Raw genomic sequence first — 25,439 nt, forward strand, 5'->3', positions numbered from 1 at the left:
ACTGAAGAAAAGAGAATGGCTGTCACAGAATGCAGAAGATGCTCCTTCCTGTGCTCCCCCGCCCAATGTCCAGGGAAAAAGAAAAGAAGAAAACATGTCACAGGCACATGTAAGAGAAGAAAGTGCCAGGACTACTACTGCTCAGTCTCTTTCCTGATCACAGTGCAGGGGGTCAACAAGAAAAAGTTCACGACCCCAAAATCCACCTATCATTTTCAAGAATAACTGAGGGTTCTTATCCAGCTGGTTTCCTTCCTGTATGAAAGTGCTGTTAAGCCTGATTTTTATATGACCTGGATTTGTTGCTTATGTCACTGGAAGTGATATGGGATATGCTGAAGGATTGGGTGGGAGGAATGGAGGGTTGGGAGAAAATAGAGGATAGAGGTGGAGACTTATTCTTATGAACAGGTATCTGTGGGGCTAAAGAGTAAGTTTTATCTTGAAAATAAAATGCCATTATAAGAGTGAAAAGGATGCTCTGTCTATATCTATCTGTCAGTTTGTCTGCTCATCTCTTTATTTCTATCTATAAAATCATATGTGTCAATCATTTGTATCTTCATACCCATTTATCATATATAGCTGCCTATGTGATAGTACTTCCACTTACTGTGAAAAGCACACTTATAAGAGAGTTAAAGAAGTTCACATATCATGTGTTAACAGAGGAGAGAATAATTGTACTAACAGCCTGGAGAGAATAGTTCTAACAATTGAATATTTAATTCAGCTTAAGCTTCTGACAGTCAAGACAAAATAAACCACCTCCATAAGACTTATGAGTTGTTATTGTTAATGAAAAGAAGTGCACTATTTCGTCAAAAAGGGAAAATATCCTCAAGTACTAAATCCTGAAATTTCATTCTTTTTATGTAAGAGAGAACCTGTGGCAAAATTTACAGTGCCTTTTTAAAAATTTTTATTGAAGTATAATTGGTAATGTTAAATGATAAATGTGTTAATTTCTGCTGTACAGGAAAATAATTCAGTTATACATATATATGTATATATTTCTTCCATTATAGTTTATCACATGATATTGAATATAGTTCCCTTGCTATACAGTAGGACCTTGTTGTTTATGCATCCTATATGTAATAGTTTGCATCTGCTAATCCCAAACTCTCAGTCAGTCCCTCCCCCAACTCCCTCCTCTCGGCAACCACAACTTGATCTCTATGTCTGCAAGTCTGTTTCTGTTTTTCAGATGTGTTCATTGGTGTTGTATTTTAGATTACACATATAAGTGATATCATATGGTATTTGTCTTTCTTTTTCTGACTTACTTCATTTAGCATGATAATCTCTAGGTCCATCGATGTTGCTGCAAATGGCATTATATCATTCTTTCTATGGCTGAGTAATATTTCATTATGCACACACACACACACACACACACACACACACACACACACACACAGACACTACATCTTTACCCATCCATCAGTGGACATGTAGGTTGTTTCCATGGCTATGCAGATAGTGCTAATATGAACACAAGGAAACTGTATTGTGTGTTATACAGCAGTTTTGCAGAAGATGCAGAGATGTTCTTCATATGAGGTTTGTTACACCAGTGATTGACATAAAAGCCGCAAACTTTAATAAAAAGGAACTAAAGACCACTACTTGCTTCTTCCATTGTCTGCTCAATAAGATATTTTTTTAAAGACACTAGCAAAACAAAATAAAACCAACCAAACAACAATAGCACCCCTGTCCAGATTTGAACTTTCATAGTTCTATAGCTCTTCTAGTTAGGATTTTGTATTTAGTAGCACTAGCTTATGGCTCCTACTCTCACTCCAACTCAATTGCAAAAAAACCCAGCAATCTCATCCCAAAGTATCAAAGCAAATGAGAGACTCTGTTGAAACTGCAAAGTCCATCAGTCTGTTGGATTCAAGCTCATTTTGACTCAGAATTTCACAGCATCATTAGGGATGTGTTCCTTGGCTGTCTTCCTTTGCCTACCTCTTCTTTGTTATGTTACTCTCTCTCCCCCACCCCCGCCCCCAGTTAGTATCTCTCGTAGCAGTAAAGAGCTCTTTGCCGTTCCAGAGTTCTTCACACTTTAAAATCCTCACACTCTAAAATTCAGAGGAAGACAAAATTCTTCTCCCAATACTGAAATGAAGTTTAAACCATTAACATTGGTTGAGCAATTAACGTCAAGGTATAATGCTGAGGGAATTAAGCTAGATACAAAAGAATAGACAAGTTTATATGAAATTATAGCACAGGCAAAATTAATCTATGGTGATAAAAATCAGGAGTGCTTTGGGGAGAGGGGAATTGATTGTACAGGAATACAAAGAAACTTTCTGGAGTGAGTAAAAGAAATGTTCTGTATTTTGTTTGGTGTGCTAATTCTACCTGTGTATGAATTTGTCAAAACTCATTGTACTGTACACTTAGGAAGTGTGCATTTTGCTCACTTAAAAAGAAAACCAGAGTACTTAGTGATCATGCTGGCTGATGTGAGGAGAAGTGACTGAGGTGGGTGAACATGGGAGGCGGGGAGACAGGAGGTCATCACTGCTGCCTTAGACCAGATTGAGAAGCAGTGGCCAATTTCTGGATGTATGTTGAAGCTGGGGCCAGAATGATCAGCTGATTGATTGACTGTGGATTGTGAGAGGAAGGAAGGAGTGCAAGCTGACCGCTAGGTTTTAGGGATCCTATTATTGCTTATCTAGGTGAATAGTGATGTCATTTGCTAAAATGAAGAAGTGATGACATAGGAGGTTTTGGTGGGAAGGTCTGAGCAGGGAAATTAAGACTTTGGTTTTGAACTTGAGATGCCTGTCAGACATGCACACTTAGCTCTCAAGTAGAAGGGTGGATTCACAAGAATCTAGAGCAGAGGGCAGGTACAAATATAAATTTAAAGTTGCAGATTGGATAAGTCTCCTGAGGAGTTAGGATAGATGGGAAGAGAAGAGGACAGAGGCCTGGGACAGACTGCTGGCATGTTGCCAGAGAAGCTGCGGTTGTATGGCAGTGAGGAGGGTCAGGGAGCAGCAACGAGAAGCAAGACTGTGTCATATAGCATGTGGGGAAGAAATGTCCACTTCTAGAGAGGACTGCAGGGGAGACGGTGTGCTTGGGCATCAGCCAGCGTTGTCATCAGGAGACTCCGCTATATCCTAAAACTCATTTCTAAACAGTTCTTTGATCTTCTTCTTCTAAAAAAAACTTAGCTGTCCCCAGAACAGCAAGGGCTCCATTTAAAAAATATGCTTAAGGGGAAAGAAACTGAGGAGACAGAGGATTTTGCTGATGACAGACTGATTTCCAAAGGGCCCAGTGAAAAAGTTGGAGCTACTGGGGAGAGGTAGGTGATTGGGTCAGATTTGGGGATGAACAGTGAATTATGAAGTTAAAGAAAACGGGTAATGGGAGGATAACCTAGGAGACTTGGAAGTCATTTTGAGACTAGTCTTGATGGTCATTTGGGGGCAAATGAGTAATTAGTGCTAAACAGGGCTTCCTCTTGGACTTCAACAGTTTGTGGTGATGAGACAAGCAGAGTAACTTCAAGGAACAGTGATCTTCCTCTTAAATACTGCTGTTGGTGATAATAGGACCAGGGACAGGCAGTTTCACTAGGAACCTAGGCCAACTTCCATCACATCCCTGAGCCAATCACTGTGGCTGAGGGAATGGGATTATGGAGACTATGGACACCTGAAATTCAGGGAAGGTGTGTGTGCATGTGCTTGTGTGTATGTGTGTGCCCGAGCACTGGAGCTGAAGTTACCATGGGTTCCCAAGGGACGAGAGAGTGTGTTTGTTAAATGGCCAAACACATCACATGTTCCTTAGAGCCCCTCATCCAGCAACCAGCAACCATAATACTCTTGACAAGAGTACATTTCTTGGGAAGAGTGTGGGTGGATCCATATAAATATATCGCCACTCCGGAAAAATAACAGGAAGCATTATCTTTAGCAGTAAAAAAAAAAAAAAAAAAAAAAAAGTCACACAATTTGAGTTGGAAGTATTGTATTTTAATTTGATTAAGAATCAGATTGTACGTTTACACACTCATCCATTGCAAGGTCCAGAACTCTTAATGGTGATTATCTCAGTTTTGTTAACAGTGGTCCTGAAATATTATTACTCATAAGTACAAGAAGTCAATTTATAAGACACCTCTTTCTTTTCTTTTTTTTTTCCACAGGAAGAACTGAAAAGATTGCAGAATCCTTTAAAACAAGCTAATGATGGAAAATATTTACTTGAAAAGTAAGTAAAAATGCTAAAGGAAATTGAAGTTGAAAGCTTGCATTAAAAAAACTAACTAGACAAGGCAAAAATAAATAAGTAAATTTATCTTATGACATCATTTTGGTCAGGAGCCGTAAATGTGGCTCATTCAAGGTATAGTTAAGTAGAGTTATGGCTCGTTGGCTACAATACAAAAGTTGTACTGATTAACAGAGTAATATGATGCCTGAAGATGTCTCTGATGGTACGTCTGAGGGCTTAGAACTTAACCTTGCCCTGTCTTTGGCTTTTAATCAGTAATGTATGTAGAAAGAAATCATAAAACTTGCAAAAATCACCAGGGTAACACTAAGATTAATAGAATGAACATTCAAAATAATACTGCAGAATGAAACAAAACTGAGCTGGAATTAAAAGAAAGAAAGAGATGAAACTGAACAGAAATGAAAGTAAGATCTTTCATTTAGGTTTTTAAGAAAATTGTAAAATTAGAATATGTGAAAGATGTATTCTGATTTCATTTGTGGACGAATGCTTAGAAATTTTATAAGACATTAACCTGAGACCATGACTTTACATGTCTTCTAAAAATAGAGTATTAGACTGATTAATAGGCATACATTGTCAGGAAGAAAGAAAGTGACCTATTGTTAATTGAGCATTTACAGTGTACTCTGTACCAGTGAATGCCTACAGATGTTTCTTCATCGAATTCTGATTACAACCTTTTAATATAGGCATTATTATTTCCATTTTACTGATGAGGAAAGAGGCTCAGAGAGCTTTCAGCACTTGTCTAAGTAGACTCAGCTAAGAAAGGTGAGGATGGGAATGAAGCTTAGGTTCAAAGCCACCAGAACCCCTGCTTGCAACTGCTAAGTCCCGCTGTCAAATCTGTGTGAGTGTTGCCACACTTGACTGTGGGCACTGCATTTAAAAAGCACATTGAGGAGTTCCCATCGTGGCACAGTGGTTAACGAATCCAACTAGGAACCATGAGGTTGCGGGTTCGGTCCCTGCCCTTGCTCAGTGGGTTAACGATCCGGCGTTGCCGTGAGCTGTGGTGTAGGTTGCAGACGCGGCTCGGATCCCGCGTTGCTGTGGCTCTGGCGCAGGCCGGAGGCTACAGCTCCAATTCGACCCCTAGCCTGGGAACCTCCATATGCCGCGGGAGCCGCCCAAGAAATAGCAAAAAGACAAAAAAAAAAAAAAAAAAAAAAAGCACATTGACATCCCCAAGGGTACCAGAGGCAGTTGCTTAAAACCTGAGGGTTCTGGAACCACATGAAGCTACTAAAAAGGGCTGAGGATATGTGGCTTGGAGAAGAGAAATCTCAGAGGGAACATAACAGCTATTCCTAAACATTTGAGGGACTTTTCCTGTAAAAGAGGGCTATGTTGCTCATCTTGCTTTAGAAAGCAAAACAGGGACCAATGAGCAGGATTTATGAAGCAACAGCTTTGAGACTCAGGAAAAAAAAAATGATAAATTTTGTGAAGATTCAGTCTGCCTAACAGAGTGGATTCTTTATTAAGGACTGAGCTTATAGATACTGGAAATGCCTGCGGACCATCCAACCTGCTGTTGAAAACATTCCTGACAATGAAAAAGCCTGGATTCGATTCCTCTTTCTGCTTTTTTTTTTTTTTTTTTCCTTCTGGCTTTTGTGAGTCTTGACAAACTTAACCACCCTGAGTCTATTTGCCCATCTTTAAAAATGGCTTGCTTGATGGTCTCAGTGCATGCAATGAGACACCCATGATAGTGTTGTGCTTTCAGCATAGGCTCCTTCCCTATCCACCTGGGGGCTATTTGAACTAGACAGTCTCTCGGGTTCATTCCGTCTCCGTGATTCTGAGGAAGAGCCATGTTCCCACTTGAAAAACCATTCATTTGATCAAATGAAGTTTCTGGCTTATCTCTGAATTTAATTTACCCTTATTTTGCCAGTTCTCATGAATACGAATAAATAAGAATAAAATAGATTTTCCTCCCACTTCTCATCACCACCATCACTAATTATATGCAGACAATAATAACAAGATTTTTTTTTTTTTGGTTGAAAATAGAAAGATTTTTCCTTCTATGGAGATTAGTGTTGTAATGACATTAGATCAGTGGTTCTTCATCCTGGCTGCACTTAGAATCACCAGGGAGTTTAGTAAAAATCTATAAGCCTCACCCCGGACAAATCAAATATGAATCCCTGGGGGTGAGGGCCTAGAATTGGTATTTCTTAAAAGCTTCCTTCCTGTGATTCTAATAAGGGTCTGGGATTGAGAAGCAGTGGTCTACATGCATTTTAGATTTTTTATTTTTGGTTATTCAATAATCTCATTTAGCTTAATTCTCTGAGGACACACTTTCTCTGATGTTCAGCTCAGCTCATTTATTTATTAAATCCGCTACGCTATTTTTTCATTATTGATTTTAATGTAAGAAGTGAACTCCAGAAGTTTTTTTTTTTCCTGCTAATTGACCACAACTCTATATTAAACCCCTTGCTAGCACCAACATGTCTTTCCCAGCTCTATGCTCTTAGGAAGATACGTGAAGATTAATGGTCTGTGTGACTTCTGCTTCCCCCCACCCCCCTTCCTCTCCTCTTTCCCTCTCATTATCTAGAAGCCTGAGAAAGTAAAAGTTTCTGGAAATGGCCAATCTGCTTCCTCTGCTTATTTTTCCTGGTCGTGATTGAGGAACTCCAGGGATAGGATTCAGAGTCTTCCCTCAAAACCTGCAGGCCTGTGGGGCAAGCTTCCCTTTCATGCTTCCCTGAACAGAGGTTGCCCATCCTAACAACTATACCCGTTTGCATGGAATTCCAAAGATTTTCTCGATCTGCTTCAGGGCAGGGCTGTGTCCTTGAAAGCTGTCAAATTTGATTGAAAAATTGGTGTACTTTGAGTGAGCAGATTAGGCATTTCATTATAGCTGTAGCTGACTTAGGTGCCGATGTAAATCATTTCAGCTACTCGAAATGACCATAAGTTAAGCGATAGTGGTGTCATAGCTGGTGATCGGTTATTCCCTCTTGGAACATTACATTTATTCTGAATGCTCAGCAGGGTTTTGTGGTAGACGGTTGGAGGGGAGGGAGGGGAAGCTGCAACTCCTTTCTTCTTGAGACCATATGCAAGGCTGGGTGCATTTTGTATTCTCTCTCTCAGTGAAGCTTGGCATATGCCCATGCACAGAGAAGAGCAATTACTAAGGCCATTAATTAGGAGGCTGTTTATGACTCCATTGTTTTTGAGAATCATTTATTAACTTAAGTAAGACCTTAGGCTGACTGCTGTTTTTTTTTTTTTTTTTTTTTTTTGTCAATGTTGAATCAGGCTGGGTATCAGAATAGGAAATATATGATTGTAAGTTAAACATTCTCCTGATGTATAATCACTTTATTAACGACAGGCAATTATTGATAGAATGAACTAGAGACATCCAGTTTAAACCTCCAGGTGTTTGTAGTGTATGGTTTGTTAAGGATATATAAATTATAATTCCAAATGAATAAATTTGTTAATATTATAAAGTTTTTTTCTTTGTGAAGACTTGAGCATTGTCTTTGGTTGCTACATAGCAACAGGCCCCCAATACCTGACATATACCTCTATTGCCCAGTTTGCTAAAATTTGTTATTAAGGGGCTTAATTTATAATATTTAAAGTATTCTTTTTATAAGGCTGTTGTTCCAAGACCATAGAATTATAAAAATGATTCTTGCCATGTTTACTGACACTGCATTAGATCTCTCTGTGTTTCCTCCTTAATAACGCCCATCACATTTGTAATAAATTGTTTAATATCCATCTTCTCTTAGATTATAGGACCTAAGAAAAGGAACCATATCTAGTGTTTTCATCATTATATCCCCCATGTTTTGCATTGTTCCTGGAACATAAGAGACATTGAATATATACTTTAATGAGTGAATAAGAATAAATTAATAATGGACTCTGAATGCCAGTGGCATAGACAGGAGTGATGTTTTCCTTGGCCCTCAACACACCACCTGGGCAACCACAAAGCTATCTTGAGCTGATAGCACCACCTCGTGGCCTAGTGTGAATACAGCTGATCTACCATGTTTTCCTCTTCACTGGTTATTCCTTTCTCAAGAGGAGAAAATACTTTGGAAGTTAATCCTTGTCGTGCAGCTCAATATCAAGAAAACAAACAACCCAATCAAAGAAGATCTAAATAGACATTTCTCCAAAGAAGACATATAGATGGCCAAAAAACATGTGAAAAGATGCTCCATGTTGCTAATTATTAGAGAAATGTAAATCAAAACTAAAATGAGGTATCACCTCATACCAGTCAGAATGGCCCCATCATCAAAACATCTACAAATAGTTACCATATGATCCAGCAATCCCACTCTTTGGCATATTTAGAGGAAACGCTAATTTGAAAAAATACATGCACCCCAGTATTCATTGCAACACTATTTACAACAGCCAAGACATGGAAGCAACCTAAGTGTCCATCAACAGACAACTAGATAAAGGAGATATGATGCATATATATAATGGAATATTGCTCAGCCATAAAAAGAATGAAATAATTATATTTGGAGCAACATGGATGAACCTAGACATTTTCATACTAAGTGAAGTAACCCAGGCAGAAAAAAATAAATATCATGTGATAACATTTATATGTGGAATCTAAACAAACAAAAACCCCAAATGAACCTATTTCCAAAACAGAAAGAGATTCACAAACAGAGAAAACAAACTTACAGTTACCAAAGGCAAGAAAACAGGGAGGGATAAAATAGGTGTTTGAGGGATAGGAGATTTACAATATTACATATTGTAAATTACATATTTTGTCTTTTTAGGGCCACACCTATGGCCTATGGAGGTTCCCAGGCTAGGGGTCCAATTGGAGCTGTAGCCACCGGCCTGTGCCATAGCCACAGCAACGCCAGATCTGAGCCGTGTCTTTGACCTACACCACAGCTCATGGCAACACCAGATCCTTAACCCACTGAGTGAGGCCAGGGATTGAACCCGTGTCCTCATGGATGCTACTTGGGTTTCTTCACTGCTGAGCCATGACAGGAACTCCTACAATATTGTATTAGTTTCAGATGTACAACATAGTGATTTAAAATTTTTATTAATTAGACTCCATTTAAAGTTATTACAAAATATTGGCTCTTTTCCTTATGTTGTACAATATATCCTTGTAGCTTATTTATTTTATACATAGTAGTTTGTACCTCTTTATCCTCTTCCCCAATTTTGACTCTTTCCCCTTCCTTCTCCCCACTCTCTGGAAACCACTCATCTGTTCTCTATATTTGTGAGTCTATTTCTGTTTTGCTATATTCATTTATTATTTTTTAGATTCTAGATGTAAGTGATAACAAACAGTATTTGTCTGTGTTTGACTTATTTCACTAAGCATAGTATCCCAAGGTCTGTCCATGCTGTTGCAAATGACAAGATTGCATTTCTTTTTTATGGGTGAAGAGTATTCCAGTACACACATGTGCGCACGTACACACACACACCACATCTTCTTTATCCACTCATCTATTGGTGGATACTTAGGTTGCATCCATATTTGGCTATTGGACATAATGCTACTATGAACATCGAAGGTACATGTATCTTTTCAAATTGGTGTTTTTGGGTTTTTTGGATTCTACTCCTTTGTTTTAATATCTTCCTTATGTATATTACCTTTTACATCTCAACTTAGCTAATTCCTGTCTACAAAACCCAGAACAGCTACTACAGTCTCCAGGAAGACTTCCCTGACCATTTAAGCACCCAGAGACTGTCTTATAAGTTCATAGGAGCAATGGCAATATATTCATAGTCCTCCATCTTTCTCCAGGGCAGATTCCTATAGAATGAAAGGAGAAAGGCTCAATGGTAGTGACATCATTGGAAATTAATGAGGTTCTCTCTACAGTTTACTAGTTGAACAGTATCATGGCATTTGTAACACTCTACTTATGATTTTTCTTCTCCTGAAATGGTTGAGTATTCTGCTTTCCTCTTTGTTTAAAGTAAATGATTTACATATCATACATATGAATGTTGAGGAAAATGGCAGAAATCAGAAAAAGCAACGTTAAAAGGCAAAACAATGTTTTCTTTGTTTCTTTCTTCTTCTTCCTCTTCTTATTTTTTTTTTTTTTTTGTCTTTTTAGGGCCACACCTAAAGCATATGGAAGTTCCCAGGCTAGGGGTCGAATTGGGGCTATAGCCACTGGCCTACACCACAGCCACAGCAACATGGGATCCTTAACCCACTGAGCAAGGCCAGGGAGGGAACCCACATCCTCATGGATATTAGTCAGGTTCCTTACTGCTGAGCCACAGTGGGAACTCCCAGCATTTTCTTTCTATGATATGTTTATTTATCCACCATCCATCAATAGGAACTTTTAGGACTCTATTAATAAATTAAAATGAACAAAATTATACATATAATTGCTTTTTTGATTAAATCTAAATTGGCATTATTATTGATGTAAATGTCGACATTATGGATTCAGCTATATTGAGGCATTATTTCTGTTTATAGTCACCAGCTGGCCATGGATGTGGAGAATAATATTGAAAAATATCACCTTAATCTACAGCCCTTGGAATCAAAGGTTAAAATGTAAGTTATTTCAAAGTTTACACTAAAGCATTTACTAACAGTTCTTGTTAGAAATATTCTGAAATTTGGGGGTATAAGAATTACACGTTTATTTCACATTTATGTGTTACACATTATTCCTTCCCTGTTCTAAGCAGCAGCAAAGCTGTTTTGGGCACACAGTACCATGTCCTGGATAATGTAGAAAATTCTTTATCATTTCTTGTTTTCTTTTCCTTTTAAGCAGAGTGATATTCTTCAACTTCCACTAGTATTCTCCACTTTCTTCTTAGTAACTTGATTATTCCACCTTAGAACAACTTGCTTATTTTTTACCTTAGGCCATTTCTTTTATACACACACACACACACACACACACACACACACACACACAGACACACTCTTTCAACCCTCTTCCTTCTTCCTGTTTCCAATCCAGCTCTTGTCTAGTTATTTTAGGAAAATATCTCCTCCCTTTCTTTCTCACTTCTTGTCCTTTTCTTTCTTAGTCTCTCTTAAATACTAGGCTGAATGAAAGTCCCTTTTCCCCACTACAAATGAGTATTGAATACTGCTAAATATACCTATTAACATATTAACAAAAATGATACTGTTATAAGTTCCAAAGTGAGGTAGGCTGTTTTGGAACAAAATAAAAACCTTCTAAAATTTTTAAGTAGAGAAGGGGCAGTTTTAAACTATTTGTTTGCTCTCTTCAATCCTTCCCAGTTCAGATTTTCCTTCAGGAGCGCGTTATAAGCATTATCAGTGAGGGTATGTATATTTCTGCCTGACACTCCACCATTCTCTCCCACACATGCATGCACGCACACACGCATGCACACGAACACAGCTTAACATTCTGAGAACCATGTATCTGGAAAATTTAAACATGTCTGAGCTTGGCTAGACATGAAAGAGAAATCTTACAGAAAAGAAGACACTTTGAGGAAGGAAGCCTTGAGGTATACAACTTTGAAGAACAGTAAGCCATCACTGAATTTTGGAATTGAAGCAGAAATGACACAGATATACAATGTCCTGCTGGATAAAAGCAAATATTAATATACATCCCTGTATAGTTGCATTAACCTTGGTCATCAGTGAAAAGCTTGCCTCTCAAGGTAAAGTTCAGACGTGGCTTCTGAACCTGTTGGATCCCATGCTAGGTAGTTTGGCACCACACTTACTAAGTGAATAATGAATCAGGCTCCTGAATTGTTTTATGTAAGCAGGGTGTCAGCCACACTACACAAGATGTTAGTTTCCAAACATAGGTTGTTTTATCCTTAGAAATTTTCTCATTAAGATAACATCTTCTTAGCTCGAAGACTGCTGGAAAGGAAAGCTGGTTGTGTGAAAAATTAGTGTTTAATTTGAATCCTGAAATGAAGTTAAGAACCCTCCCTAGTCCTTTTTAGTCTTCATCATCTACAGTCCATAGCGGCAGAGGGGCAGGTGGCAGGGGGAGGAGCCCGCAAAGGGAAAAAATATCTGTGCCTGAGCATCCAGCAAGCTCAGAGAGTCTAGGATTTTATGTGCGTCTGGTTTGATGGAGGAGTCTCAGCTCAGTGAGGTGCAAACAGAATGGTTTTTATCTCTTCTAATAACTCTGAACCCCGTTTCCACTCACCGGAAGAGGCTGAGGGAGAGAAAACTTAATCTTACCCAATAATGGAATTTGAGTCCCATCGGAGAATTTAGTCCAGTTCAGTGACTCTTGTCTAATCTGGTTATTAAATTTTTAACTCTCGTGACAGGTTGAACATCTCCCCTGTACATACATCACACTTCCCTCTCTCCCTCCCTCTGCCCTCTGCTCTTTTCACTCTTCCCTCCTTTTCTAGTGTCACCTCTCCCACTCTCTGGGTGCTAAACACCAAGGCTGCCCCAGGTTTCCCATTGGTGGTGAACACATGCAACCCCAGGCAGTTCTTTCCTTAGAAACACCTCTGTTCCTGTCTCCCCCGACCCACCTCCTCAGTAGTGTCCCTTGCTTTGCTGGGACCATATCCCCCAGGCTGACCTTGGCATCCTCAACAGGGAGGATCTTGGCAGACCTCCATCCCCGATCCCCAAGGGACCTGCAGAGCCCTGGGTATGAAAGATGGGGTTTTGTCCCATGTTCCAGAATCACTGTCAAACTTCACAGACTTTCACTTAGCATCTTCTGTTTTCTCTGGTTGGAACCAGCTAGACATCTACCTTTCCCTGGTAGAGGAGGGGTTGGAGAAATGGAGGTTACTGCACTACACATCTGCTTTCCTGGAAACTCTCCAAACCCTTCTCTGATGAAGAGAGAGCAATAGGTTCCAATGAAGGTTTTCTGGATGGTCCAGCCCCTGCATGCCTCTGCATCTTGGCAGGCCAGTCTTGGGATGGAAGAGATAAGGAAGGGTGAAAACTGCTCTCAGGTGTGGGCTGCCTCCACGGTGTACCTTTACTAGTGGGAACTCGGGTGGGGGTCAGATGGGGAAGGAAAGGGTCTCAGTTGTTCCCTAAGACTCAGGACAACAGAAAAAGGAAATAATTTGGTAAGAAAGCCTAAACCTGTACGTGGCAGTGCAGAGTATCAGTGGAAGGAATCAGTTGCCTTCAGGAAAGAACTTATAGTTCGAGGGTAGAATTTAGAGGAACTGTCAGAGAGGGTGCCTCCCCTGGTTCAGGAATGCCACCATTAAGAGGTAATTTTGAGTTTTAGGCTTGAAGGATTAAAGAATTGCATCACAAGGGCAAGAGCAATCAAAATTTCACGGCTAATAATAAAAAGTCACTTTGGGGAGGTGATGGGCAGATTTTCTGAAGATCAAGCCAAGGCAGTCCTCTTAAGTCAAAACATTTAATGAAAGCAAAATTAATAGTGAGAGCACCACAAGGAACTCTCCCCGTGCAACTCTTAAGACTGAAGGTGAAAGAATTCTTAAGGACCAAGGCTGCCTAGTGTCTGGAAACGAATGCATACAGCAGAGGAGTACGGGTTTTAGCATGGAGGCCTGACCACAAAGGGAGGAAACAAAACACTCCAAATGCCATCCAACCTCTGCCCTTCAGGTTAGGGTCACATCTTGCATGTTGCAGTGAGATCTAAAACGCATCTTCCAAATACAAACCATCATTTAAGAGTTATTCATTAACCGTGTACAGTCCCTCTCTTAGTGTTTTAACTATATTTATTTTGTGAACAACACTGATCCATGAAATACAAATCCTCTTTTAAAAGTCTGCTCCTTAAATGTGTTCAATTCCTCTCCTTACTTTTTATTAATATATTTTATTTAGTGATGAAATAACATATAGATTCTAAAAGGGAGAGAGAGAAACAGAGACAGACAGACACACTCAAGAAGGAAGATAATTCTCAAAACAATGTCAGAGACATTTCTCAATATAACCTTGTTTAACTGCATTTGTTTGAGAGTAATACCTATCAACTTCAGTCCCAAGTTTAATTAAAAGAAGATACAAGAAGTTCCCACTGTGGCTCAGTGGATTAAGAACCTGACTAGTATCCATGAAGATGGAGGTTTGATCCCTGGCCTCACTCAGTGGATAAGGATCTGGTGTTGCCGTGAGCTGTGGTGTAGTTCGCAGATGTGGCTTGGATCTGGCATTGCTGTGCCTGTGGCATAGGCTGCTGGCTACAGCTCTGGTTTGACCCCCAGCCTGGGAACTTCCATATGACTCGGGTGTAGCCCTAAAAAGACAAAGATAAATAAATAAAATAATTTATTTAAAAACTGAAAAAAAAAGAAGTTACGAGAGGAATTCCCTTGTAACATCAAGTTAAGAATCTACCATTGTCACTGCAATAGCAGGGGTTCAGTCCTTGGCCCAGGAATTTTCACATGCTGTAGGCATGGCCAAAAAAAAAAAAAAAAAAAAAAAAAGACATGAGAGAAAAGGGCTTGAGAGCATGAACTGGAATTAGAGCACCTTAGGTTCAAATCCCAGCTCTGCTTCTTAACCTGCTGTGTGACCTGGGGGCGTTGCTTACCTCTCTGGGCCTCAGCTTCACTCTTCTGTAAAATGAGAACACTAACCATGTCTTAAAGGATTGTAGTGAGCATTCAATGAGAAGATCCAAGGAAAACATTTAGCCTAGTTTGTCTTTTTCATGAAATTGTAACTTTTCCAAACATATTTTTATGTCGAGCTAATAAAATGTTGCCAGTAAAGATCCTCAGGAATCCAGCATATCATTTCTTTTTTTAATTTTTATACAATTATTTTTATTTTTTTCATTATAGCTGGTTTACAGTGTTTTGTCAGTTCTCTACTGTACAGCATATTGACCCAGTTACACATACTTGTATACATTCTTTTTTCTCACATTATCATGCTCCATCATAAGTGACTAGATGTAGTTCCCAGTGCTACACAACAGGACCTCATTGCTTATCCATTCCAAAGGCAATAATCTGCATCTACCAACCCTAAGTTCCCAATCCATCTCACTCACTCCCCCTCCCCCTTGGCAGCATATCATTTCAATGTACATAACATGAACATATTATTTTAAAATGTTTGAAAGCATTTGATTTTCTTAAGTAATTATCATGATTTATTGAGGACCTCTATTTGTCAGGTTTGGGGTTAAGTGATTTAAATACTTTATCCTTGACTCCTTGCAAGAATTCCAAAGAAGTTATTGTTCTCATTTTGTGCTTAAGCAAAATGTAGGCCAGTAAGTTTAGTATTTTTGCCCAAGGCCACAGCTAATGAGAAGCAAAACTGCACCAGAATCTGTATCACTCTAAACACATTTCGTTTCTGGGAGGTTCCAGTTCAAGATGGCAACATAGGGAGATCCTGAACCACCTTCTCCCACAGCTGCATGTGGAACAGTTTTCCCTGAAAAAAACTAAAAACTGGTTCATTGACCGCTTCACGTTGGGCAAACAAGAGGGAGAACACACCAAAGCAGGTAGGAAAGGCTGAGACACAGTCTCTCCATAAACCCCAGCCCTGGTGTTATGACCCACAGTTGGGAGGGAACTCAAAACCCTGAGTCCTCTGAGAAGCAAAGTTTTATACTCCACATGGAGCAGCCCAGCTTTCAAGGCCAGAACCTGAGAGATGAGCCCCCAAAACATCTGGCTTTGAAAACTATGGGGCTCCTGCCCACAAGACCCCAGAATCTGTGGTAAACTGAGGAATATCTCTTACAGGGCAGGTGGACTTACTCACCCCATGGCTTAGAGCAGAAGCAGCCCTTGAAAAGAGTGCCCTGACCTTATTTGAAAGAAACTCATTTGCTAATGTTTTTTGTTTTGTTTTTAAGAAGTTTATTGAGTATAATTCATACACCAGAAAAAACACATTCAGTGTATACAATTTGATGGGCTTAAGACGTATACATTCATTTGTGATACCATCACCATAATTATGGTAATAAACATATCCATCACTTTCCAAAATTTTCTTATGTCCTTTTATGGTTTTGAATTTTTGTGGTAATACCCATTATGAGATCGTCCCTATTAAGTTTTTCATTTGCTGATTTTAAAGCTGGTGGCCCCAGCACACAGGCTGCTGTGTACAGTGGAGAGGTAGGGGCTGAACTGTTACCAATGGAGGCAGAGTTCTTAAACAACTGCCACTCCCAGGGCACAGCAGGAGGCAACAGACCCAGCAGCTTAGTCTGTGTGGAAGAGGAAGGCTTCTCATTAAGTACACATCTAAAATAGAGATTCAAAAAACAATAGAAGAAATCAATAAAACCAAGAGCTGATTCTTTGAAAAGGTAAACAAAATTGACAAACCTCTGGCTAGACTCACCAAGAAGAAGGGAGAAAAAACACCAAATAAACAAAATAAGAAATGAAAAGGGAAAAGTCACAATGGATACTACAGAAATACAAAGAAAAATCATGAGAGAATACTATGAACAATTGTATGCCAACAAATTTGACAACCTAGAAGAAATGGACAACTTTCTAGAGACTCACAGCCTGCCAAAACTGAATCAAGAAGAACTAGATTAACTGAACAGACTGATCACTAGAAATGAAATTGAATATATCATAAAAACACTTCCCACAAATAAAAGTCCAGGACCAGATGGCTTCACAGGTGAATTCTACCAAACATACAAAGGGGAACTTATACCCATCCCCCTTAAATTTTTTCAAAAGGTTGAAGAAGAAGGAACACTCCCAAAGACATTCTATGTTGCCACCATCACCCTACTTCCAAAACCAGGCAAAGATACTACCAAAAAAGAAAACTATAGGCAAATATCTTTTTCTTTCTTTTTTTGGGGGGGTGTCTTTTTGCCTTTTCTTGAGCCACTCCCATGGAATATGGAGGTTCCCAGGCTAGGGGTCTAATTGGAGCTGTAGCGACCGGCCTATGCCAGAGCCATAGCAACGCGGGATCTGATCTGCGTCTGCAACCCACACCACAGCTCACGGCAACGCCAGATCCTTAACCCACTGAGCAAGGCCAAGGATTGAACCCGCAACCTCATGGTTCCTAGTCGGATTTGTTAACCACTGTGCCATGATGGGACCTCCTAGGCCAATATCTTTGATGAACATAGACACAAAAATTCTCAACAAAATTTTATCTAACAACATATAAAAAAGATCATACACCATGATCAGGTGGGATTCATCCCAGGTTCACAAGGATGGCTCAACATATGCAAATCATACACCACATTAACACACATCATACACCACATTAACAAAAGAAAAGTCAAAAACCACATGATCATCTCAATAGATGCAGAAAAGGCAAAGTGGGTATAGAGGGAACATACCTTAACATAGTAAAAGCCATTTATGACAAACTCACAGCAAATATAATACTCAATGGAGAAAAGCTGAAAGCCTTCCCACTAAAATCTGGAACAAGACAAGGATGCCCACTCTCACCACTGTTATTCAACAGAGTACTGGAAGTCCTAGCCACAGCAATCAGACAAACAAAAGAAATAAAAGGCATCCAAATACGAAGAGAAGAGGTAAAATTGTCACTGTATGCAGATGACATGATACTATATACAGAAAACCCTAAAGACTCAACCCAAAAACTACTTGAACCGATCATCGAATTCAACAAAGGAGCAGGAGATAAGATTAATATTCAGAAATCGGTCCCATTTCTGTGTACTAACAGTGAAATATTACCAAAGGAATACAAAAATACAATACCTTTTAAAGTCGCACCCCCAAAAAATCATATACCTCGGAATATGCCTGACCAAGGAGGTAAAGGGCTTATATGCTAAGAACTATGAAACTTTAATCAAGGAAATTAAAGAAGATGCAAAGAAATGGAAAGCTATTCCATGCTCCCGGGTTGGAAAAATTGATAGTGTAAAAATGGCCATACTACCCAAAGCAATCTACAGATTCAATGCAATCCTTATCAAATTACCCATGACATTTTTCACAGAACTACAACAAACAATCCAAAAATTTATATGGAACAACAAAAACCCCAGAATTGCCAAAGCAATCCTGAGGAACGAAAACCAAGCAGGAGGCATCACTCTCCCAGACTTCAGGCAGTATTACAAAGCCTCAGTCATCAATAGAGTGTGGTACTGGTACCAAAACAGACATACAGACACCAGTGGAACAGAATAGAGAACCTAGAAATAAGCCCAGACACCTATGGTCAATTAATCTTTGACAAGGGAGGCAAGAACATAAAATGGGAAACAGACCATCTTTTCAGCAAGTATTGCTGGGAAACCTGGACAGCTGCATGCAAATCAGTGAAACTAGAACACACCCTCACACCATGCACAAAAATAAACTCAAAATGGCTTCAAGACTTAAATATAAGACAAGACACCATCAAACTCCTGGAAGAGAACATAGGCAAAACATTCTCTGACATCAACCTTATCAATATTTTAAAAGCAAAACTAAACCAATGGGACCTAATCAAACTGACAAACTTTTGCACAGCAAAGGAAACCAAAAAGAAAACAAAAAGACAACTTACAGAATGGGAGAAAATAGTTTCAAATGATGCAACTGACAAGGGCCTAATCTCTAGAATATGCAAACAACTTATACAACTCAAAAGCAAAAAAACCAACAACCCAATGGAAAAATGGGCAAAATACATGAATAGACATTTCTCCAAGGACAATATACAGATGGCCAACAAGCACATGAAACAATGCTCAACATCCATGATTATTAGAGAAATGCAAATCAAAACTACCACGAGATACCACCTCACACCAGTCAGAATGGTCATCATTAATAAGTCCACAAATAACAAATGCTGGAGGGGGTATGGAGAAAAGGGAACCCTCCTGCACTGTTGGTGGGAGTGGAAGCTGGTACAACCACTATGGAGAACAGTATGGAGGTACCTTAGAAAACTATACATAGAACTACCATGTGACCCAGCAATCCCACTCTTGGGCATATATCCGGACAAAACTTTCCTTATAAAAGACATATGCACCCTCATATTCATTATAGCACTGTTCACAATAGCCAAGACATGGACACAATCCCGATGTCCATCAACAGATGACTGGATTAGGAAGATGTGGTATATATACACAATGGACTACTACTTGGCTATAAAAAAGAACAAAATAATGCCATTTGTAGCAACATGGATGGAACTAGAGACTCTCATCCTAAGTCAGTCAGAAAGAAAAAGACAAATACCATATGATATCACTTATGTGTGGAATCTAATATATGGTACAAAGGAACCTTTCCACAGAAAAGAAAATCATGGACTTGGAAAATAGACTTGTGGTTGCCAAGGGGGAGGGGGAGGGTGTGGGAATGGATGGGGTGCTTGGGGTTAATAGATGCAGACTATTGCCTTTGGAATGGATTACCAATGACATCCAGCTGTGTAGCACTGGGAACTATGTCTAGTCACTTATGATGGAACACATAGTGTGAGAAAAAGGAATGTATACCTGTATGTGTAACTGGGTCACCATGTTTCACAGTAGAAAAAATTGTATTGGAGAAATAACAATAAAATAAAATATGATAAAATAATACATACATATATATATACATACATACATGTCTAAGGGCTGACTCTAAACCTGAGACCTTGGAGAGTGGTCACTATCTTCAAGCTCTCCCTCTGCCATACTCCAGAGCATCAGCATCTCTGGGAGGGGGAGCTCTCATATATGTCTGGTGCCCCCATTTTCACATCTGGTGCCCTGGTTATTGTGGCTTCCACCCAGGGGATATTACCTCTGATCCCCTCCTGGCCCTGGAGGCCAGCAGGACTTGTGCTTATGATCCCACAAGAGTGTATATATTATATGTATATTACACATGGTCACTGCCCTCAAGGGCTTCACGCTGTAGTGGAGGAAAAGATCTCATTGGAAAAGAGGTATGTGGACCAGGCTAATTGAATACTCTTCTTTTTGAGTTGTTAATATCTCCCAGAGCTACTGTTCCCTTGCACAGATTCAGCTGCCTCTATGTGCCTTATTTCTGAAGTGCCATCTCAGCCTTCACAAGAAAAGAGTGCTCCAAAGCCAAGACCCAAGTGCCCCAAATTCCCATCTGTGAGGGAGTTGGGGGTTGGTGACAGTCAGAGTGGTCATTGGTGTTGGTGAACAAGCTTTCAGAAAGATCCAAAAGAACATAACTCTGTGGTAATTAGGAAGTACCAACAGCCACAGGAGTGAGCTAAAGCCAGGTGTTACAAACTGAGCAGAAACTGGAGTGGAAGGGGAGCAGGCTAGAGATAATGGGCAATGCTATGGGAAGCTGCCTGTTGCCTGCAGTATCCCTTTCCTGGCATTTGGGCAGGTCTATGTCCAGATACAAGGCTGTAGCAGATACCACATAATACAAACATGGCAAATCTGTTAAGGTAGCTTTTAGTTGCCTGTAGAAAATTTAACAGAGGCTTAAACAAATAGTGTCTACTCAGAGTTGTTGCTATGTGATAAGCCAAAGCCATCATCTAGCTCCCTTATCCATTTCTGCCTTTTGCAAAATCATGAAGAGGGAGCTCATGGTCCCCCTTCTAGGGCCATGAAATGTCTCATTCCCCAGAAATGTAATGGGGAGACAGGGGAAATTGGTCCAAGTTGGTCACTTCCCATCTGGTCCCCTAGACTTGGCCAGGACTCTTGGCTGCAAGTAATAGAAACTCAATTCAAACTAACTTGTGTATAAAGAGATTAGATCACCCAACAGAAATACCAGGGGCTAGTGTGCTTCATACAATACCATCAGGCATCTCTGTCTTCTTCTGTAAGCTCTGTTCTCTACATTATTGCTTCATTCTCTCCCAACATTGTGGCAAAATGACCGTGGACGGCTCTAGACTTACGTCCTACCAGTTGAAAAACTCCAGGTACAAGAGGGAGCTTCTTTCTCAGCAGCCGCTTATTGGCCTGACTTGAGCTGTGTGTGCATCAGTGAACTAATCACTGCCCTCTGATTGGTCAGCCCTAGCACATGGGCTGCTCTCTACAGTGGAGAGCAAGGATCCACCCCACCCACAGCTCTTTGGTTGAGGGTTGGCCGGTCCCCAAGAGAAAGTGGGTCTGGAACCAAAAGAAAGAGAAATTAATGTCGGGTAGGCAAAACCTACCACTTTGATGATAACAGTGCCTTCCCCACAGCCCACTTATGGTAAGGATTGAGTGGGAGAATACATACAAAAACTGCTATATGGAATTAGCTGTTATTTCCAAGATACTCAGACTCGTGTCTTCTTTCATGGTGCCCCCTTTTTCCTGTTCACAAATTCAGCTTACCTGGGTAATAATGTATTTTAAATTTTTTTAAATTATTGAGTAACATTGAAGAACTACTAACTTTCACACAAAAATCCAGATTTCTGACTGTCTTTGAAAAAGTTGAAAGATCTGGCAATTGACAACTATGCCAAGATGTGGTTCCCCCTCACAAGGGACAGGTACTACCCAGCTTTCCCCCAGACTGGCTCTGGGTGACAGCAGGACTCTCTTCCTGTCTTCGCAGTCTCATGTCCCACCACTGTTTTGTGGGACCCTTCTGCGTCCTGCCTGGTACCTTCAGTTCCATGCCTTTGCTCAAAGGTCTTTCCTCTTCCTCCCTAGCAATCAAATCCCATCCATCCTTGAAAGCTAATTAAAATATCAGGACTCCTTCAAGCCTCCCCTAAGTGCCTCAGCTATCAGAGAGCTCTCTTCTACTCTTCTGAGTAAGGACATCTAGTGACAAGCAGAACTGTATGAGCCGTGGGTCCCCAGGTAGCTGTGAGTGCAGGAGTATAAAACTAATGAGGATATATCCAGAAAGGGCAGAGGCAGGCTATGGTGCTATCCCTGAGATGAGAGAAGAGAAATGGGAATTGACCTAGCAAAGAAATTAAAAAATGCATTTAGCATCTCTTTTGAAGTAAACCCCTCTACCTTATTTATAATGCAAAATTCACACACACCAAATGTGCTCGCTTACCACGATGGGCTTTTAAAGATTATATTGATGGCATTCCTTAATTTCAGAAGTAAAACTGTCAAGATAGTTGGTGTTCAGGGTTTACTTTGCAGTCATAAAGGAGTCTTGTGAGTAGAAATTGTGGTAAAGCTAGGATGAGAGGATGAAAAGTCATTCTCTTTGACTGGGGGATGAAACCTTTCTACATTTTAATTCCCTCATACAGTAAAATAGCATTTGGAGATGGTATTTCAAGAGCTAATATTAGAATAATTTAATCTATGAAGGTCACATCAGTGTTGTCAAAGGGGAGTAAGTGTATGATGTAATACTTTTCTATGATTCAGAGTAATAACAGCATGCATGGCTCCACTATTTTAAAAGAAACAATAGTGATTTAGAGTAATGGCCTAATATGACATGATTGGCTTCTCATTTTTTCATTTGGCCAAGCCCATGACATGTGGAAGTTCCCAGACCAGGGATTGAACCTGCACCACAGCAGTGACAACACTGGATCCTTAACCTGCTGAGCCACCAGGGAACTCTTAGCTTCTCATTTTTGATCCCGAAGTGAAAAAATGAAAAAAAAGGAGAGATAAAATGTAATATGCTTTCAACTAAGTAAAATTGTTTTCACATATGTAGATAAAGCCAGTAAATATTCAAAAATTAAAATAGCTTTTGTATTAAAGAAGTGAGTGGACTTGTAGATGATTTTTTTTTTTTTGTCTTTTTAGGGTCGCACCTGTGGCATATGGAAATTCCCAGGCCAGGGGTTGAATTAGAGCTACAGCTGCTGGCCTACACCACAGCCACAGCAACCGTGACCTACACCACAGCTCATGGCAACTCCAGATCCTTAACCCAATGAGCAAGGCCAGGGATTGAACCCTCATCTCCATGGATACTAGTCAGGTTCGTTAACCACTGAGCCACGAGGGGAACTCTTGTAGATGATTTTAATACACGTATTAGAGGTATTCAATGTTGTCATATTTTCTTGTTAATTAGCAAAAGAGGATATCCATCCGTTTGGAAGGAAGGAATATTGTCTTCTTAATCTGTAACTTAAGAAAAACATTGCTTTCCAGATTCCGTAGACCTAGAAGGGGGACAGGGTGCTTTAAATTCTTTGCAAACCTTACCTGGGCTTTGCTAGCATTGCTTTGTTTTTTTAAAGGTGTCATGCTGCCCCCTGGTGTTCATCAAGATAAAATGTAACATCTCAAATGGTTACTATATTTTCTTTCTTTCTTTTTTTTTTTCCCCCACTGTACAGCAAGGGGATCAAGTTATCCTTACATGAATACATTACAATTACATTTTTTCCCCACCCTTTGTTCTGTTGCAACATGAGTATATTTTCTTTCTATATTTTCTGAACAATCAAGAGTAATCAAGGTGATTTAAAAAGGAAGGGTGAAGGGAGCTCCCGTCGTGGTACAGTGGTTAACGAATCCGACTAGGAACCATGAGGTTGCGGGTTCGGTCCCTGCCCTCGCTCATCGGGTTGACGATCCGGCGTTGCCGTGAGCTGTGGTGTAGGTTGCAGACGCGGCTCGGATCCCGCGTTGCTGTGGCTCCGACCCCTAGCCTGGGAACCTCCATATGCCGTGGGAGCCGCCCAAGAAATAGCAAAAAGACAAAAAAAAAAAAAGAGGAAGGGTGGAAAGTTATCTTGTGGTGCAGCAGGTAGAGGATCTGATTGCCGCAACTGTGACAAGGGTTCGATCCCTGGCCCCGAAACTTTTACATGCCACTGGTGTGGCCAAAAATAAATAAATAAATAAATAAAAATTAAACTAAAAAGGGAGGGTGGAGACAGAGAGGAATAGTCCTATAAACTTGTGGAAATTCTATAGGTTGTCAGTATTTTATATTTTTCTAAATTGTCTTTAAAATGTCCCACATTTTTAAGCCTGGTCTTTAAGTAAGGCTTTAGGTGCCCTTAAGTGGCAGAATTTGTCAACACGGCTCTGGGAGACCCCCCGGCACTTAAAGCACTTCCAGTGGTTTAGAAAGCAGCTGCCAAAAGTTCGATACTCCCTCAGTAAAGTGGATCCCAGAAGAAACAGCAAAATTACCAAACTCAGACCCATAATCTTACCCGACCCTCTCTGAGATGCTGTTTAAAATCTTTAAACCAAAGGAAAATAAATAAATAGGGATCCATTTTAAGCAGATATTGCATAAGAAAACAGTGATAGGACTCAAAGTGAAGTCAGATCCTACTTTAATGGGATCCAAAAGGTATATCTAATTTGGAGAGCTCTTTAAAAAAAAAATACTTACTTTTGCTATTTTATGTAAGCCATGAAGAGCTCCTCAAAGAGTCTTGGAAGAAGCTCCTGGTCTTTAAGTAAGGGCCTCAGAAGCTTGAGTTTCATAATTTCAGGGAAATTGGCTTCTGAACCGAAGGTAATGTTTCAGTGCAGCTTCTGGACTTTTTCTTGATCATTAAAATCACAGGGCCTTAATAAATTAGGGGCACATACAAATTCAATAATGTGGTAGTATTTATGTGTTCTTTATATACTGTGATGGTTGAGAATTAATGGTCTTTGAACCATTCTAGCCAAATAAAATAAATCAATTTGTATATGCAGAAACACCTTTAGTGACTTTGGTTGTATGTGGAAGAATTATAGAAGACCAGATGCTTCCAGGAGTCGAGAAGATAGTGATGGAATCGGTGCAGCCTTTTAAGACTGCTCTAAAAGGCTGAATCCTGACAGTTGGTCTTTATGTCTGGCTAACTCCCAGGAAAAAATAGATTGTGTTCACTAATCACATCTGAAAATCTAGATGTTAATCTCAAAGATTAGAAGCTGGACCAAATGGGAAAAAAATTACTTAGCTTTCACCAAGAAGAGGTTTCTATTATCTAAATCAGAAGATGATTTTGGGGGGATACTAATCACAGAAATAAAAAGCTTCTTGGGATGAAATCTCAAGCAGCCACCTAATCCTGGGTTACATTATTTTTCTGAATAATGCATAACACAAATATTCTGTCCATTTCTTAATTTATCATTTATCACCTGTTTCTTCCCACAACATGTAAATTTCATGACTGTAGGCCTCTTGCCCATCTTGTCCCCAGAGCAAGGCCACTGCATTTGGACGTACAGGCTACACTGTCTAACATCACAGGACTCCCTTCACCTTGAGGTCTATGTGAATGCTGCCTCCCA

General features: G+C 39.9%; 1 protein-coding gene across 1 annotated transcript in view; it reads left to right on the forward strand.

The window, feature by feature from the left end:
- The window catches only part of LOC100514494 (schwannomin-interacting protein 1), a 774,043-nt gene that overhangs the window by 171,583 nt on the left and 577,021 nt on the right, over positions 1 to 25,439 (forward strand). The window contains 2 exon segments of the mRNA XM_021069725.1: positions 4,190 to 4,254; positions 10,790 to 10,870. Of these exon segments, the coding sequence (XP_020925384.1) occupies positions 4,190 to 4,254; positions 10,790 to 10,870 (146 nt within the window).

Source organism: Sus scrofa, chromosome 13 (assembly GCF_000003025.6).
Source record: "Sus scrofa isolate TJ Tabasco breed Duroc chromosome 13, Sscrofa11.1, whole genome shotgun sequence".
NCBI classification, from domain to species: domain Eukaryota; kingdom Metazoa; phylum Chordata; class Mammalia; order Artiodactyla; family Suidae; genus Sus; species Sus scrofa.